Source organism: Chiloscyllium punctatum, chromosome 6 (assembly GCF_047496795.1).
Source record: "Chiloscyllium punctatum isolate Juve2018m chromosome 6, sChiPun1.3, whole genome shotgun sequence".
Taxonomy (NCBI): Eukaryota; Metazoa; Chordata; class Chondrichthyes; order Orectolobiformes; family Hemiscylliidae; genus Chiloscyllium; species Chiloscyllium punctatum.
The window spans coordinates 82,069,672-82,089,623 of NC_092744.1; the positions used below are offsets into that span (position 1 = coordinate 82,069,672).

The 19,952-nt window shown below is 39.9% G+C and overlaps 1 protein-coding gene across 1 annotated transcript in view; it reads left to right on the forward strand.

The window, feature by feature from the left end:
- Positions 1-19,952, forward strand: part of wdr33 (WD repeat domain 33) — a 107,605-nt gene that overhangs the window by 65,794 nt on the left and 21,859 nt on the right. Inside the window, exons 8-15 of the mRNA XM_072573089.1 lie at positions 11,318-11,444; positions 13,380-13,534; positions 14,982-15,060; positions 15,391-15,501; positions 16,001-16,098; positions 16,512-16,598; positions 17,415-17,554; positions 18,118-18,270. Of these exons, the coding sequence (XP_072429190.1) occupies positions 11,318-11,444; positions 13,380-13,534; positions 14,982-15,060; positions 15,391-15,501; positions 16,001-16,098; positions 16,512-16,598; positions 17,415-17,554; positions 18,118-18,270 (950 nt within the window). The remainder of the gene's footprint in view (positions 1-11,317; positions 11,445-13,379; positions 13,535-14,981; positions 15,061-15,390; positions 15,502-16,000; positions 16,099-16,511; positions 16,599-17,414; positions 17,555-18,117; positions 18,271-19,952) is intronic.

Below are 19,952 nucleotides of genomic sequence, written 5' to 3' on the forward strand. Positions count from 1 at the left end.
AGATCAGTTGCAGTGTAAGTTTCTTCTGTTAAGTTTCTCAGCATGTTATAAACATTTCTTTTACCCAAAATATCCATGGAAATTTACAAACTTAATGGGATTACTTTCTTCCATTGACACACCGCGTTTAACTAACTGAGGTGACTCCTCATGTTGTAGCACTTTTGTAATAGCTACACTCAACAAGACATAGACTTTAGTCTAAGTGTGATTCTCTAAACAAGGTTTCAATAGCAGTCATGTATGTAGAGTTCAGTAGCCCTTTTAAGAATGTGTTTCTTATGAGGGTGGAAATCTGATGAAGCAAATAGAAATGCAGCAGGGAGATTTGCCAAACACGCATGGAGGCGAGCTGAACTTTCCTGAAATGGTTGATCAGTTGCCCGCACTTCAGAGGAAAGGTGGTTGTTTTAATGATAATAGAACCATTTCACACCCAGATTCCAACAAAATATTAGTCCATAATGCTAAGACATATAGAGTGAGCATGAAGTGAAAAAAAGCCGTTTGATCAACATTCATACTTGGGCTACAGACCACTGAAACCTTACTTCTTCATAAACTCCACGCAACCACAAGGCACATCTGACAATGTTTCTCCTACCCAACTCCTCAAATCCCTATCCTTCCAGAAAGAAAAAAAATGAGGAAAATTCGCAATTACTGATATTACATGGAGCATTGCCTCCCCTTTTATGGTTGATGACCCTGATTTTTCCCTGTCCATGATTTCATCAGGACATTGGTACAATGAGTATTTGGCAATCTCCATACTTGTTGAAATATATTGGAAATAGTCTTCATATCACTTATGCAAAATTCAATGCAGAGAAAATCGCTGTAGGCCTCTTTGGGTCGGTGTTATTACTGTCAGAGCCTTTCCCATTTATTATCATTTGCTTTGTTTTCCAAGCCCCTTTGTTGATTATCATTGATCACATGACCTAATCATCCTCTCTGCACTCTGATGTAAATACATTGTTGTCCTGGCAGTGGACAAAATTTCACTGCGACATTTTAACGTTACCAGATGCAAGCTACCACTTAACTTACTATATGCTTTCGTCTTGAAACCTTCTTGGAACATAGATCAACCAAGAACATTTTTAAAATTCATTCATGGGATGTGGACACTGCTGGCTTGGCTGACATTTGTTGGCCAGCCCTGATTGCCTGCGAGTTATTGTTGAGCCACTTTCTTGAACTGCTGTAGTCCATGAAGGGTGGGTGTATCTCCAGTCCTGTTAGGAACAGAACTCCAGAATTTTGAGCCAGCCGACTGTGCAGGAACAGCAATCTAGATCTCGTTATCCCCTTGCTATGGGTCTGGATTCACATGTAGGCCAGACTAAGAAAGGACAATAGATTTCCTTCTCTAAAGGGCACTCATGAACTAGTTGGGTTTTTACGGTTGATAATAGTTGTAATGGTCACATCATTAAGGCTAGATTTCAATTCCTGATTCATTAATTGAATTTAAACTTTACCATCTAACATATTCCCAGATTATTAACCTGGCCCTCAGGAGCACAAGTCCAGGGAATGGCTTGGAAGGAACTTGCAGATGGTGGGTTCTCACATGCCCTGCTGCCTTTGTTTGTCTAGGTGAAAAATGTAGGTTTAAAAGGGGCTATTGAATGATCCTTGTTGAGTTGTTGCAGTGTATCTTGTACATTGTTGCCACTGTGTGTCAGTGGTGGAGGGAGTGACTGTGGAAGGTGGTGGATAAAGCCAGTAAAGAGAGTTGCTGGGCAGCGTTGAGCATATTGAGTGTTGTTGGAGCTGCACTCATCCGGACAAACCAAAAGTATTCTATCACACTCTTGCCTTGTAAATGATGTTGATGCTGGGGGTTTCAGCAATGGTAATGCCATCGAATGTCGTGGTGAGATGGTTAAATACTCTTTAGTTGGAGGTGTCCACAGCCTGCCATCTGTATGGTTCAAATATTCTTGCCACCTGCCTGGCTGTTATTGACGTCTACATATATGGACTACGTCAGTACATGAGTTGTGAATGGTGCTGAACATTTTTCAGTCCTCATCAAATATCCCTACTCTGACTTATAGAGGGAATGTCATTGATGAAGCACTGAAGATGATTGAGCCTTGGATACTACCCTGAAAAACTATGGGCCTACTCTTGGGCCAAAAAGCCTGTGTTCAAGTCCCACCTGTTCTGGAGATGTGTAATGATATCTTTGCACAGACTGATGAGAACATGTCTTGAAGAATTCCTGCAGCGATATCCTGGGACTGATTACCCAGTCACAACTACAGCCAGCTTGCTTTGCACAAGGCTTGACTCCAACTTCTGGAGAGTATTCCTCTGACTCTGATCGATTCGATTTTTGTTAGGGCTCTTTGTTGCCCTACTTGACCAAAAGCTGCCTTGGTGTTGAGTTTTGTCATGTTCTCCCATCCGGAGTTTAGCTCTTTCGTGAATGTTGAGCCCAAGGCTGAAGCAGAGTGGGCCGAAAAAATTCCCAAACTACGCATTGAAGAGGTTATTGCTAAGTAAGTGTCATTTGATAAGACTTTTAATGACTCAGTCTGGTACTTTGCGAATGATCAAGAATAGTTTGGTGGGGCAGAAATTGACCAACTAGATTTGTCTTGTATTTTGTGAACAGGAAATAGCTGGTCAATTTTCCACATCTCTGGGGGAGATGGTGACCTAGTGGTAATATCATTGGATTAGTGATTCCAAGACCAAACTATTAATCTGGGGATATTGGTCCAATTCCCACCATGGAGGCTAATGGAATTTAAATTCATTTAATTAGTCTGGCATTGAAAGCTTGCCTCAGTGATGGTGATCATTACAACTATCGTAAATTGTAAAAGCCTAGTTGGTTTACTAATGTCCTTTAGGGAAGGAAATCTATTATCCTTCCCACGTTTTGCTTACATGTCACACGAGACCCAGAGTGATGTGGTTGACTCTTAACTGCCTCAGTTTGAGGTGGACAACAAATTCTGGCCTTGGCAGCAATGCACATATGTCACAAAAGAATGAAGGGAAAAAAGGGTCAAGGAAAGGCAGATGACTCTGCTACTGTTGTGCTTGGCCAGGGGAACAACCAATTTGGGAGGACAAGTCTTCAGTCCTATTGCTAGAATGTTTGTCAGCACCTTCAGCCATTTTATTGATCATGGGGTGACCTGATAGAGGTTTACAAAATTATGAGGGGCATGGATAGGATAAATACAGTATTTTCCCTAGGATCGGGGAGTCCAGAACAAGAGGGCGTAGGTTTAGGGTGAGAGGGGAAAGATATAAAAGAGGCCTAAGGGGCAACCTTTTCATGCAGAGGGTGGTACGTGTATGGAATGAGCTGCCAGAGGAAGTGGTGGAGGCTGGTACAATTGCAACATTTAAGAGGCATTTGGAATAGGAAGGGTTTGGAGGGATATGGGCCGGGTGCCTTCAGGTGGGACTAGATTGGGTTGGGATATCTGGTCAGCATGGACAGGTTAGATTGAAGGGTCTGTTTCCATGCTGTACATCTCTATGACTCTATGTGGAGTGCATCAAAAAAAAAGACTGGCATCTGTGGTGCTGTGGACCCTAGGAGAACATTGAGATGGTTGGTTCTGTAATTCGATGCATTTCTGTATGAAGATATTTGCAAAGGCTCCAGACTTGTATTTTGCACTGATGAGCTGGGCTCTCTCTTTATTGATGATGGGGATCTTTTTGGGACCAACCCCCTCTTCCCCTCACTTCCATTACTATTAGGTGTTTAATTGTCTGCCACCATTCACAGCTAATGTGATAGGACTGCAGAGCTTAGATTTGATTAGTTGGTTGTGGGAGGATTTGGTTCTATCTCTATCACATGCAGCTTCTGCTGTTTGTCATGTAGTCCTGTCTTACAGCTTCACCAGGTTGGCATCTTATTTTTAGATTAGTCTGGTGATGCATTTTGCCTGCCCTCCTGCACTGTTCTTTGCACCATGTTCATTGAACCATTGAAGATGCTGTGAGATAACTAATTAATTAGAATGTAACTAAATACTTGCCCACCACCATGCCCTCCACTCTTCATTGTTGTTGATTTCCTTTCCTGGAGTTTGTATTTTTAGGAGCTTGTACAAAATAATTTTAGCACATTAATCTGCTCAGTTCTTGAGACCGTTAGGTAGCTTCTGTATACTTAATGAACAGGTCTGTATTGAATTGATGGTAACCTGTAGGTCCCCTCTCCACGATAATCTTATAGGAGCATCCTTGTCATTTTGGAGAAGCTATTATTGGGATCTTCCAACCCTCTTTTAGAGTGCAGATGTCCTCAGTGGGAAAAGTCTCCCTTTCAAACATGGACTTAGCGATGTTGATGGTTAAGATAATTTTCAGCTGATACATTTGCCTAGTCTACAGATTAACCATATCTCATGGCCACAGTCCAGCATGTGCTGTTTCTTAGATTTTACTGTAGCCATTGGAGTAATAGTGCTGTAGAACTAGGCCTATGTTCTGAAAAGAAGAGAGGATAGAAGATGAATGTATTTGCTTGTCTGGCTTCTGTTTCCCCTCTTGGCCAGCATTTATAACATGAGAGGATAATGCAGTTGCAGCATTTTTTTTCCCTCTGAACATTTCTAGACATCCACTTATAGGCAGCATCTATTGCCACAGCAGGGGAAATTGAATGTGACGTGGAGCTTCTCAGATTCTCAATGTGGCACTTGAGACAGACTGAAAGAGTCAAATGTCTTCCTCCAGCAAGGCAGACTGGTCATCTTCCTGCTGAAAACTATCACCTTAAAAAGATAGACAGCAGAGATGGTTTCTATATTGTCAGCAACAAGCTGACAATTTTTACAAGTTATGAATTCCAGCTTTTCTAGTTTACTTACAGCTGTGTTCTTTAAAAAGATCACACTGGTGAGATATTTCCCTATTCTTTATTCTTTATGACTGTTGCAAATGAAGCCAGAATTGGTGCACATCCCTAATTGTCCCTGCGAATGTGATGTTGAGCCACCTTTTTGAATCATTTTTTTAAAATGGTAATCTGATACAACTGAGTAACTTGCTAGGCTGTTTGAGGGCAATTGAGAGTAAATTTAATTGACTTCAGACCTACGGCTTTCTGGCCAGACCAGGTCAGGGCCCAGGTTTTTTCCCCCAAAGGACATTGGTGAACAAGTGGGCTTTTATAAAAATCAGATAGCCTTTACCAATACTAGCTTTTAAATTCTAGGTGTATTTAATGTACTAAATTCAAATCTACATTTGCCATTTTAGAATTTCAACTGGCTTATTAAAGTAGACACGTAGGTTACTAGGCCAGTTTATTAATGTCTGCTGAGTGCAAATTGATATCCCATTTCCTGCTGAGGATCTGGCAAGTATCATTTTTTGAGTCCCTGATAGCAGTGGAATGTTTAAAATCTTAGAATATTAGAAGACAAACATGTTAGTTCACCCTTAACCTCTGCACCAGTATATTTTGATCCATTTACACTTGTTGTTTCACACTTCTCGCACTTCATTTTGCAGGGATTGCTTAATTGTCTTACCCTGTTTTGTACATAAATAGTATAAATATAATCACACCTGTAAATGTTGCCTTTGAATTTCATTTCTCCTAATATTAAGTAGCACTGTATATCCGACTTTGCATGCCTCTTCCATTGAAACATTTGCTTTGGTAGTCGCAGCACCACAGTAGTTTTTAGGAAAAATATGATTGCTTGCTTTGTTTAGGAATAAAGCTGCAGGCCATATTGTCCATAATGTCCTTTGTGAAACAATATATTCCATTGACTCCAGAATTAGGAGAGTAGTAATGGTTGCCTGTTGGTATGTAAAGTTGAATAAGATTACAGAAGTTGAGGAGGAGCTGAAATGTGGGCATGTGTCAAGAGAGTAATATCATAAAAGAATTTGAACAGAGGGATGAAGACATCGGGAAAGGGAAACCAAAGGCTCTCGATAAGGACAACAGTGTGCTTAAGATATGATCAAGGTTTCTGAGAATTAAAAATTTAGTTACAGTAGAAAACAAGGCAGCCAGGTCAGTATGGTTATTTATGATGCCACGTGGTTAAAGAGACAGTCGCATATCCATTTGACAGAAGGGTATTAACCTTTAATATTCTCTCTATTCATATTTGCATTTGACAGGTTATCTGTGTTAATGCATTAATGTCAAATGGAATAAGAGGGAAAAGCTTGGAATTCCCTTTCATTGAACATAAAGGTGGACTAATCATTTGCTGTAAATCAGTGCCTTGTCAGAGAGTGTCTCATGTACATTAAGGTTGTAGTTCCCTGGCCAAAGTTTGAATTCACCATTAGGCAAATAGCATAAAGTCCTAATAATGGCCCATATCATCTTGGATTCCCAGACGAAACCATGGTAATAACAATTTCCTGTTTCTCTAATGCAGTTTCCTTCAATTCTAATGGCTTTATCACAAGCATTTGTTTGAGAAACGATTATGTCATTATCAGCTATGGCTAGTTGCTCAGCTAAAAATATTATGCAACCCACTTTATCTACAGCTCTCAAATCCTCAATAGAAGGCCCAGCAGTTAATGTTGCGTATTGTTATAAATCTCAGCACTTGGAAATTATTGTACAGCATATTTCTGTTTACTTGCCAATTTTCCACTCTAACTATGTTGGTTCTATGCCATGGTATGGCATACTGTGATCTGGCAACACCTTATGCACTTCAATTTCTCTTAATTTGTTTCTCATATTGATCATATTATATTTGACTGGTTTGCTACACCAATTCAGAGGGCATTAAAAATCAACAAGGTGCATTTCACATAGTTGTGACAGACATTGGTGAACTTGTGGGATATCCGTAATGATACCTGAAGCATTTCTGGGACTGACTATGACAAATGAACAAATTTCTGAATTTGCCACAGTTTAATTTGAAGCTGTGACTTCTAGGGTATTACTAAATCAGAAGTACTACATTAACATGTCCACATTTTTATGTGTCAAGAGTGAGATGAATTAATATAGAAGCTGCTAGCTTGCACTTTTATAAAGTATCACCAATTCTTTGAGGCTAGAAGTACTCATCAAGAGTTGACCAGAGGATCTTACTCATCCAATACTCAGTTCCTCATTGGATAAACATTTATTTAAAATTTTATTTGTGGGATGTGGGCATTACTGCCTTGGCATTTATTGCCCATGCACAGTTGATCTTGAGAAGGTGGTGAACTGCTGCCTTGAACTGCTGACGTCCATGGGAGTTAGGAAAGGACTTCCAAGGTTTTGACACCGTGACGATGAAGGAATTGAAATATACTTCCAATTCAGGATTATGTGTGACTGAGAGGGAAAATTACAAATTGTGGTGCTCCCATGCATCCTTTGTGATGGTAGGGTTGATGCTGCAGTGCAGTTTGTAGATGGTACACTCTGCTAACACTGTTCATTGGTGGTGGTAGTGGGAAATAGGGTGCCAGTCAAACTCAATTAGTCAGTGAGGGAAGATAACTGTAACTGCTTTATTACAGAATATGCCTTCCATTTTCATGGCGCCAACATAATTGGGAATGTGTGTCATACATATACTCTGATTGTGTCATTGTATCTTTCAGCAGTACTGATGGAATATATTTCTTCATATCCAAACAGTTTATGGTCAGGTCCCATTTTCAAAATTATTTCAGGAGAAGTTGAAGACCCATTTCAGAAGCTTTGTTGAAGTAAATGTTACTGCCAACTTTTTTTAAAAATTAGGACAGTGAAGAAAGGTGACTACTTACATTTTCTCACAAATAATGAAATTTAAAATAAGTGTTGACTATTAGAAAAGGTTCATGTTTTAATTTCTTAGACCTATGTCTGTGAGCGAGGGAATGATTTCAACAAACTATTACCTTGGAACTGTGCCACTTCTCCACAAAATCCACTGACTCCAGCCCTTTCAGCAATATTATGTCTTTGATAAAGCCACAGTGATATCTACTACTCACTGACCCCATACTACACCTTTATCTTTCCTCATTATTCCAGCATGTGCCGTTATTGAGAAGTTAGTAGGTTTAATGATGAAGAGAGAATAGACCCTTATTGAAAGAGGAACTGAGAACAAGTCAACATATAGCCTTTTTATATGATACTGTGCTCTCAGTTGTAAATCGCTAGACATGTCTTCCATCCCTCAGTTAATGATTTAGTTCCTGCTTCCATGATGCCATCTAGAACTGTTTTTAATTGTTATGCACTGATTCGCAGAATGTGCTCTTAAATATCTGTCATACAAATCTCCCTCCCTGCTTTCAGTGACTTCTGAGTGTGCTATACTTTCAGCAAGTTTTATATTTCATAAAGAAGTGTTACAGCAATGCAAGCTGAAAGTTCCGATCTGAAACTGGATGAGAAGCCAAAGAAAATTGAAAGCTTCATGATTTGTCTTACATACTAAGAGCAGCTGACAGCTATCACAACAAAATATTGCAACTCACTTCACAAATCCACACTGGGACTTACTTGCCTCTGAATCAAATGGTGTGATCAAGATTGACTCCAGGACTTGAGCACACATCTCAGCTGTCATTCCATTGCACTACTGAGGTAGTGATCTCTTTCAGAGAAGATTTTAAGCCATATCTCCCCTCTGAGATGGATATAAGAAATTCCATAGCACAATTCAAAGAAGATGGGGAGTCCTCCCCAATGTTCTGAACGATAGTTGATGCTCAGTCAACACCAGTAAAGCATAATATCAGCTGTTATTCAAGGAAGTTTGCTCTGCTTGAATAATTTGGTGGCTTTCCTACATTATAAAAGTAACTACACATCAAAACAAATTCAGTACTTTGAGGGTAGCCTGAGATTGGGAAGGGCAATATAAAATTGTAATTCTTTCTTCATTTTTCATTTCTCTTTCATTGAATAGTTTGGAAGGATGGCTGGGAATGTGTTCGAAAAAAGGAGAATGAAGAGGTGGCTTGTATATGTTGGGGGGGAGTTGGGGAGATCCACATGGGGCCAAGGATTAATGGCTGAAGGCTCTATCACCAGTTGTCAAATGTGGAGAGTCCAGGAATGAGCAGTAGTCTAGTTGGGGAAGAGAAAAGGGTGCAAATGTAAAAATAAAAACTTAAGTAAGTTGAAGAGGTGAGATTCAAAGGATCATGGTGTGAGCATAAAGGTTTAATGGCTGGAGGACTGAGTCCAGCTTCAAATCTCTGTGGGTGCTGGGCTTTCGCCAGGTGGTGATCCCCTTTGATGTCTGCAAGTTACTGATGACAAGGGAGCAAGCTCAATTTCCCATTCCAGCATGTAGCCAACCAATCATGCACTTACAGACTTCAGTCATGATCTATTAAGTTAGAAGATTTGCATTATTTCTCCTTAGTTATATTCCATGCTTTAAGTAAGTGTCAGGTGGTGGGTCAAGACTGCCTTTGGATTACCTTAATTTGTCAGTGAAATTCATCACTGAGTATAGAAATCCTGAGCCTGTGTTGGATGAGTGGTAAAAGATTTAATCTATGTGCATTTGGATTAGGGGGATAGAAAGCAAAAAATAGTGCCATTTCCAGAACAACAGGAGCAAGCCCTCTGTCCTTCTTGTCAGTTTAACCTTAGTGGTGGGAACGCTTCTAGGAACAGTTATTTGGGGTAGAATTGGTAGTTGTGTGGAAAAGGGTCAGCATGAATTTTGAAAGGGGAAACGGTGTTTAACTAATTTGTTGGAGTGTTTTGAAGGGGTAACAACGTTTTGATGTGGTTATGCAGCTATTTGGTCCACACGGATTTCCAGAAAGTGTTTAATATAGTTTTACACAACAGACGTCCAAGGAAAATGATATGTCATGGTATAAAAGGATCAGTCGCAATATAGGTACAAAATTGGCTGAGTGATAGGAAACGGAGAGTAATGGTCAATGTATGTTTTTTGGTCTGGTTTGTAATGGAGCTCCCACGGGGTCTGTATTGGAAGCCTTAATTTTCCTCACTTGTATTAATGATCTGGATCTTGATGTGAGAAGGACAATTTCAAAGTTTGCAGATAACATAGAAGGATTCTAAACTGAGGAAGACAGTGTAGCATTCCAAATGGCACGTTGGTGGAATGGGTGTATAAGTAGCAGTGAAATGTGAGATGATGCACTTTGATAGGAAGAGCATTGGAAGATGATGTAAATTAGGCGGTACAATTTTAAAGGGGCATAGAAGCAGAGGGACCTGGGTGTATATGTGCACAGATCTTTGAATGCAGGACAATTGGAATGAGCAGTTAATAAAACAAAGCGTGTCCTTGGCTTTATTAATAGGGATGTAGAGTATAAGAGCTAATTTTGAAATTGTGTAGGACACTTGAGACCTCAGCTGGGCACTTTATTACAGGGAAATTGTGAGTGCATTGGAGAGAGTCCAAAAACAATTTACAAGAATAGTTCCAGGAATGACAAACTTCAGTGATGAGGATAAATTGAAGACGTTGGGATGGTACTCCTTGGAGAGAAAAGTGCTGAGAGGGGATTTTGATAAAGGTTTTCAAAATTATAAGCAGCTGGATAGAGTACATAGGGAGAACTTATTCCAACTCATAAAAGGAACAACAATGAGAGGGCATAGGTTTAAAATGATGTGCATAAATAAGCAAGGGCGATATGAGAAAAAAACATTTTCATATAGTAGTAGTTAGGGCATGGAATACATTGCCTGGAAATGTTGTGGAGACAGGTTCATTTGAGACATTCATAGAGGGCATAACATTATTATTTGGATTGAAATAGTTTCCAAGGGTGTGGAGTAAATGTAATAATGCTTGTTTGAAGAGCTGGTACAGGCATGATGGACCAAATGGCCTGCACTGTAACTTCTGTGATTGTGCAGTAGTAGTGTTAACTCTGTGTTGTGTGATCAAATGTGTGTTTGCTACAGAATGGTAAATTGGAATTATGAATTTCTGAGCCGGCTTGAGGGATGTATAATGTTGACTGGTGATGTTCGTTGCCAAAGTGTGTGTGTGTGTGTGTTGGAGTAGAGTTATCTGCTGGGAGTGTGGTTGTAGCTGAATGTGTGCACTGCTTGTAGAGCAGTTGTCTGCATTGCTACATTGACAAATAGCATTACTTGCTGACCCAAGTAGGTGGACAAGATATACTGAGCTGTGGGTTTTTTTGCTCAATTCATTGCTTGCATAGAGGGGATACCAATTGCTGAATTGATGTTAGTAAAGGTGGTTGCTAAGTAACCCAGCAGTTAGCTGATTTCTGATAAAATGCACATGTGGGTTGAAAAGCACAATTTAACGATAGCAAGAGCGTAGTGCAGTTTGCTTTGAATAATGTTCAGTTGTGTTTGTGCCTCCACTAGGACATGGTGCTGATGTGAAGTGTGTAGACTGGCATCCTACCAAGGGATTGGTTGTGTCAGGAAGTAAAGACAGCCAACAACCAATCAAATTCTGGGATCCTAAGACGGGTCAGAGTCTTGCAACACTGTAAGTGATGATGGCTTTAATGTTAATACGCTCCTATGTCTTATGGTCTAGATAATAATTATAATGTCAGAATGGTTTCTGGTCCAGTCGGAAGATAGGATCAGTTTCATTAAAATGTAAGCAAGAAGGAAGTGGTTTTTATCAAGGTTCAACCGAAATTTCAAGATCTAATTTTTCTGCAGTTATAGCCCGCAAAATGAGATCCAGACTGATAAAATCATCACAAACAAAAGCAGAAATCTGTTTTTATTTGTTTCAGATCTCCAGCATCCAGAGTTTTTTGTTTAATTTTATTTGAAAAATTAGTTCATTCTACTTGTGTTTTATGTTGTTTAACTCTACACCATTGGAGTCAGTTTTATTGATTAAGTTTTGCTGTATCTTAATCCAAGAAAAAATAACTTAAAGTTAATTCATGTATGCTAGGCTCTGAGGAGTACTCAATAACTCATGAAAATCTGTCCACTCACACTGTTGCTGAGTTATAATTTTTCTCATATATATGATCTTGGCTTTTCCCCTTGAGAAACCTCAAAAATGTTCCAAAACAGCAAGCTTCCTCTTTTCTTACATCCCTTCTCTGTAGTGCTGATGACTTCATTGATTGGGGTGTGTAAAAGAGCTCTGAGGAACATGCTTTGTGGAGGCGATGAGGTACAGCACTTGATGCAAGAGCAGAGGCGAGGGCCCTGAAGCAGTGGATTAGATTAGATTAGATTAGATTAGATTACTTACAGTGTGGAAACAGGCCCTTCGGCCCAACAAGTCCACACTGCCCCGCCGAAGCACAACCCACCCATACCCCTACTTCTACCCCTTACCTACACTTCGGACAATTTAGGATGGCCAATTCACCTGACCTGCACATCTTTGGACTGTGGGAGGAAACCGGAGCACCCGGAGGAAACCCACGCAGACACGGGGAGAATGTGCAAACTCCACACAGTCAGTCACCTGAGGCGGGAATTGAACCCGGGTCTCCGGCGCTGTGAGGCAACAGTGCTAACCACTGTGCCACCGTGCCGCATTTTGTAGGAACAGGCATTTTGTAGACTGCACGATGCCAGAGAGAAAGGGCAACCCTTTACAGAAAATACTAGATCTGGGAAAGGAAAGAACAGAAATATAGAAAACATAAAGCCTGTTATTGAATCTGAGGAATCTGGCAAACCATGTGCTGCTAGTGGGGCCAACAAGAAGATCTGACAGATCTCTATTACCGAGAGGGAAAAATATAATAGAAGGCAAGGTCTTAGGATTAAATACCTTAAAAAGGGCGGAATGGGGAATACTGCACTACACAAAGAAGATAAGTTCCCCTGAGAGACGAAGCTGGATTCTGAAACTGCTTCTAATTATGATGAGATAAAGAAGATCCAATGAACAGATTTCCAATGATGGGAAGCTTTCATCACAGTTAGAGGTTTGAGATGTTGCAGCTGTATCTGGCAAGAGCAGCAAAGGCCAAAAGAAGGTTTTGTGGATTTTCTTTTAATTACAAAAGGAATTCAAGAACGTGGATCGTAGTTAAGGGGATATCAATTTAACATTTTTTGTAATGAGGAGAGATCACAGGAGAAATTTCTATATAATGCAGATTGCAGGAGATTGGAAGACCTGAAGCTGAGACCAATATATCTATCAAAGAACTTAAATAAATACTTGAAGCATTGGAAGAACAAGGGCACTTGAGAAGATTCCAGTACAAAGCTAGCACAGATAAGATGGTTAATTGGCCTCCTGTTGTGCTGTACATGTTTCCCTCTTCATTAAAGAGGTGGTTACAGCTATTAAAAATCTTTAAGTTTATATCCCTATGCCAGCATGATAGCCAGTAATTTGGAAAGATGTTTAAATTCAGTATACTTTGCAGCGCTAAATCTTCTTTCAAGTGCCAGTAATTCATACTTTGGTGATTGTGACACCTCTCCTCAGTCATGCCCACAAAAACACAGTGATGGAGGTCAAGTGGAATCAGAATGGGAACTGGCTTCTCACAGCATCTCGTGATCACCTCTGCAAAATGTTTGACATCCGTAACTTGAAGGAGGAACTTCAAGTTTTCAGAGGCCACAAAAAAGAGGCTACGGGTTAGTAATCTTTCCTTTGCCAACATTTCAGTAAATGAACAGCTTGCAGCTGAGCAGAAATCCGAACTTTCACTTGCTCTGCCATCCTGCTAAGCTGAATTAAAGAACATACAAATATATGGAAGTTGTACAAGACCCAAATATATAGCAACTTAAACTAAGTCTCTGCATTGTAAGGTGGTAAAATATATTATTCTTATGTTCACCTTCCCATTTGAGTTAATAAGCTGTTATCAGAAAGGCCAGAGCCAAATTATTTACATCTTTTTTCTTATTCTCCACCCCATAAATAAAACTGATTTCATGTCCCCATATATAATCCCTATTTTCTGTCCTTATTTATAAACCATAATCCCAAATGCCTGATCCTCAGCTCCCAAAGTAAACCTAATTCCTGTCCCTATGTGTTTTTCTCATTCTTTTAATAAATCTTACGCCATAAGTGCTTTATAAGCTTCATTCTCTGCCCTTGCATAAATACATATTCTTGACCCCCAGATATAGACCTTATTGCTCCCTATATATAAAGCTTAAACCCTCCCAGGAGCAATAGAGTGGGGACAAGAAGGACCATCTAGCTGCAGAGTCTAGAAACAGGGGTCATAAGTCACTTACTATAAGACTGAAATGAGCAACAATTTCATCACCTGCAGTTTGGTGAATGTTTGGAATTCTCTACCTTAGATGCTGTGGCAGCTCAGTCATTGAGTATACTCAAAACGACAATCAGTATATTTCTATATGTTAAAGTGTTCAAGGAATGGGGTGGGGGTAATGCAGGAAAATTGGATTAAGGTAGATAATCAGCCATGATCTTTTCATAAATCTTGTTGAATGATGGAACAAGCTTCAGGAGCCAATTGGCCTACTCCTATTTTCAATTTTTTTATTCATTCATGGGGTGAGGGTGTTGCTGGCTAGGTCTGGAGTCAGGTTTCCTTCCTCAAAGGATATTAGTGAAACAGATAAGTTTTTTGACAATTGAGAATTTACCTTGGACTTCTGAAAAAAATTATAACCAAAAATATTACCCGGGTCTTTGGTTTAACAATCTATAACACCACTCAGCCATTGCCTCCCCAATCTTCCTAATACTTGGAATGATGAATTTGTTCACCTCAATCTCTTGACTCCATATATGAGCATTTCAAAGAGAAACCAGCAAGAAAAATATGACTCAATTAATTTGAAAACTGGCTGTGACACCAGCTGGCTCTCATCAAAGTGGAGATGGATCTGTTGAGTTTTATTCTTGGGCCTGACAGGGAAACACTTTAAAGATTGAACCATCTGAGCCAATTTTTATTTCACATTTAACCTTATGATTTAAAGTGGTAAACAAAACAATATCCCCCAAATTGTTAAGTGTCATAGAACAGCTACATTGCAGTGTGATATGATTTCAGTTTGTGTCCTTACTTCAAATCGTACTTCACTCTGTTTACAGCGGTGGCCTGGCACCCAGTCCATGAAGGGCTGTTTGCTAGTGGGGGATCAGATGGCTCTTTGCTGTTCTGGCACGTGGGGTAAGTAAAATATGGAAATATGTTCTACATGTAACAAATATCATGTCAAACAATTGTACTTTTGATTGTTTTCCTGTTCTTTTGACTTTACGCCTTAAAAGCTAGAGTCTCTGTATAGTTTTCCCAGACTGGTCTTCATACACTGTAACTAATTGCATGTCAGCAAAAATAAGGCAACTTATTAGCAAAATGTCTTCCATCCACATTGTGCGCTAGATTTGATGAAACCGCGGTTTTTATTTGTAACGTTGTCCTGATGTAATCCATACTTTCATATTGTATTTTAAACAAATGTGGGCAAATTGTCTTTATGTACCTATCTGATTGCAGTGTGGAGAAGGAGGTTGGAGGCATGGAAATGGCTCATGAAGGAATGATCTGGAGCTTGGCTTGGCACCCCCTGGGGCACATACTTTGTTCAGGATCCAATGACCACACCAGGTATGACCTTAATTGACAAATGAAAGGAAATTTTAGAAGTACTAAGGGAACTAAATGGATCATGTGACCAAGTAATGCACCTTGTCTTCAGATCTGGAGTTCTGCTTCTATTTGACTCCTTTCCTTAAGTCATCATCAAACAATCTTTAGCAGCTGCTGTAGGTCTGTACAGCCACATATGCCTACCAGATGTTTAATTCTTTATAGCCATTTCTCATTTGTTTATTCAAACATCACATACATGAACCGATTGCAATCTTGGAAATCATTAGTGATAAAGGTTTATGGTGGGGGTTTGGCGTAGGAGCTGATGTAAAGTAAGCATCTAATGTTAATAGAGCTGTTTCTCGGATTGTCATGTCTTACTTTGACCAATTCTTGAAGGTGGAGGTCAACCTATATTCGAAAAATAAGAATAACCATTCCTCAGTACATGTTCTTAATGTTCTAAAGAGAATTTAACTAAAAACTTAAATTACATACAACTTGTCATTGGCAGCAAATTCTGGACAAGAAACAGGCCTGGTGATAAAATGAGGGATCGCTACAATCTCAACCTGCTTCCAGGGATGTCAGATGAAGCAGTAGGAGAGTATGGTAAGGATAGAATAAGAATATCAGGATATATTATATACTAATCCACAGTACAGTAAGTAGCGAGAGAGGCTGAGCTATACTGTTCATTGCATTAGTTAAATACTTTTCGGCTAAGATGTGCACCAACAAAAAGCATTATACAATGAATGACCACGACCTGCAATAAGATTGCACGTCTTGTTAATGCAAAGTTTAATTACAATAATTTATCAGCGATATCTTTCACAATAAATAGTTCCATGTGAGTAAATGTGAGCCACTTACTTATTGACCTGGCATTTGACCAGCACAGGAACTATTTACTGCCTCTCACACTTCCTGGAAAGGGAAGTGAACATTTAAGCACAGCATTTCATAAAGATGCAACTCCCTGTACACGCCCTGAACTTCTATTTACGTTTGGAATTCTGCAGATGACATTGAGCCAAACAGTTTATCGAGTATTCCTGGGATGGGCATTCCTGAGCAACTGAAGCAGGCCTTAGAGCTGGAACAGGCCAGTAAGTACATCACAAGAAATTTAAAGTTGTCACGAAGTAAACTGAACTTGCACTGCATGCATCTTTTGAGTGTTTTGACCAATTGAGTCATCTGGACAGCCATGTGCCCAGTCAGGAGGAAGTGAGGTCTGCAAATGCTGGAGATCAGAGTTGTGTGTGTGTTGCAGGAAAAGCACAGCAGGTCAAGCAGCATCCAAGGAGCAGAATAATCGTGTTTTGGGCCGGAGCCCTTCATCAGGAAAATTTCCTTTTGAAGGTCTCCGGCCCGAAGCGTAGATTCTCCTGCTCGGATGCTGCCTGACCTGCTGTGCTTTTCCAGCAACACACTCTCGACATGTGCCCAGTCTGTTGCAATTTGACAGTAACGGTAGCCTTCTAAGCTGAATAATCGCTGGCTCGACTGTCACGTAAAGAGAGTGTCTTTTGGATCAATATTTGAAAAGCCAGTTCCGATTGAGCCGTATCTGAACAGGAGATTAGTCCTTTAAGAAGAGGAAAGGTAAAAGAATTGGCATGTGAGCCAGAAAAAAAAATGTTTAAAATAAGATATTACTAAAGCACTGAAAACTTAAAACTTAGCAGGGAAGTTCCACAGTTTAAATAGTACAGCACCATAGCACATGTTTATATAGTTTGCTAAAGATACCACCAAAACAAAATCCTTTATTTGGTATTGCTAAGGCTTAGCATTCCAGCACTTCTTTCATTTAAAAAGGCTTTGGCTGCTCCTACGGTATGTAAAAATGAGTCAAACTAAAAGTATGTCAAAAATGTGCTGCTTAGTTTCATAGCCTTCTAAAGCGTGATTTTTCACAGACAAAGAAGAGGTGAACGAGGTGGAGATGGCGATCCCAGGATTGGACTGGGGCATGGATGAGATGATGCTCAAGGATCAGAAAAAAGTAATACAGAAGAAAGTCCCCTATGCAAAGCCAATTCCTGTACAGTTTCAACAGGTCAGTTAGACTCTGTATGATTCACATCTGTATGACACCATTATAAGATTGATCTGTTTTGAATGCAGGAAATCCTTAACACATGATGCACTTTGAAACAGAAAGCTCTGTGAAATAGCGATAACATTTCATTTTGACAATCTTTCATCAGCAATGGTATGGTCTTCTGTACGAGTAGCCCAGTACTGTACATTGTGTAAATTCTTGCATAAGGCTTGTTGAAGGGGATAAATAAGATGCTGCCACTGCTTGCAGAGCCTTATCCTTTGAGAGCTAGAGAAAGAGGTTAACCAGGTAGGATGGTGAATATACAGGGTACAAATATTAAATAAACCAATTTGCATCAACTACAGAACATATTCCTGCCTTACAGAAAATAAAATAACCCTCCCCACCCCCGTTATATACAACAGCAAACAAAACCTCACCAGCTACAGTAAACGTATCTCAGTGACTGAAACAAACAGTAAACTGTTAGGAATTTGAAATGAGAGAAACATGGAATGGTTTTGAAAGCAGAGAATGATTTGAATGTTATATAATCTCTACCTTTATGTCTACAGGCGTGGTCTCAGAATAAAGTTCTCACTGTGCCTGTTGAAGAGCCAAAGATTGAGAGAGCAGAAGAGAAAAAACAGGATGAAAAGAAGAAATCTCAAGCAGAAATTGAACAGGAGATGGCCGCTCTACAGTATACTAATCCTCTGCTATTAGAGGTTAGAGAAGACCTTCATTTCTTCGAATCTGAACACTTCAATTTTTTTCAGTGACTAAAGAGCCTTACTTGAGTGTTCAGACATTTTTGTAACCATTAAGGGAAATGCAAACTAAGTTGTTGGTGATTGTTGGTTGTTTTGAATCTTTGAAGTCAATGGATGGTCCCAGACCCAAAGGACAAAGTAAAAGTGATGGGTGACCCGTGAAGGTGTCACATGAAAAAGGCCTCAGATGCAGGTCAGATGTGGAATTATGAAGATGCACACTGATGCCATGCGGTTGATAGTCAAAACATACAGACACCGCATTTGTAAGTCAAAGGAAATATTGCACTGGATAACTTGTGTAGTTCCCAGTAGCACAAACTGCTTTTTGTACATAGTGGGATTCCTCTGCCTCATGACTTCAACTCTACCTAATTTTCTTTAGTCCCGAGCTACAAGTGAAAATTTGTGAAGATGTGGCCTCAGCCATTGGATGTTTAATGCAAGAATTTCCTACATTGACAACCAATGTGACCATTAGGTAGGGTCATCAGAGTAGACCTCTAGTCTCTTCACACAGATCAACATTTCTGAATCATTGGATAGCTATCATGATAGTTTCTGCAGTGTGATCATAGTGGTTTTGAGGTCAGTTGTTTCTCTCATCTCACTGCCTCTGTTGAGATTAGTCAACTCAGTGGAGGCAGCAAATGAACAGGATTTGGTTGTCCAAATCTCTCAGCTCATTCACCAAATCCCACTGTACTGTTATAGAGCCGCATGATTACATATGTCATTGATGCTTGCATTGTATCCACCTTAACACCTGTAGTGGTCAAAATAGTGCTTAATAGTAATAATAGTACAATAGTAATAATGGCAATAGTACTGAAGACTTGTGCTACAGAACATGCTGCTCCCTTAGCTAAGTTATACGAGTACAGTTACAATACTGGCATCTACCCAACAAGGTGGCTAATTGCCCAGGTATGCCCTGTACACACAAAGCAGGACAAATCCAACCTGACCAATTAATGCCCCATTAGTCTACTCTTGATCTTCAGTAAAGTGATGGAAGGCGTCATCAACAATGCTATTAACAGCACCTGCTCAGTGATACCCAGTTTGGGTTTCTGCCAGGGCCACTCTGCTCCTGACTTCGTTACAGCCTTCTTTCAAACATGGACAAAAGAGCTGAATTCCAGAGGTGAGGTGAGAGTGACAGCCCTTGACACCAAAGCTGCATTTGAATGAGTGTAGCATCAAAGAGCTCTAGCAAAACTGGAATCATTGGGAATTGGGGCAAACTCTCCACTGGTTAGAGTCATACCTGGCACGTAGGAAGATGTTTGTGTTTGCTGAAGGTCTGTCATCATAGCTCCAGGATATCTGTGCCAGAGGTCCTCAAGGCAATGGCCATGGCCCAACCATCTTCAGCTGCTTTATCAGTGACCTTCCCTCCATCGTAAGTTAAGAAGTGGGGATATTTGCTGATAATTGCACAATGTTCAGTACCATTCATGACGACTCAGATACTGAAGCATTTCATGTTCAAATGCAACAAGTTTTGGACATTATTCAGGCTTGGGCTGAGAAATGGAAGTATTTACACCACACCAATGTCAGTCAATGACCATCTCCAAAAAGAGACAATTTGATCACTGCCCCTTGACATTCAATGGTGTTACTGAATCCCT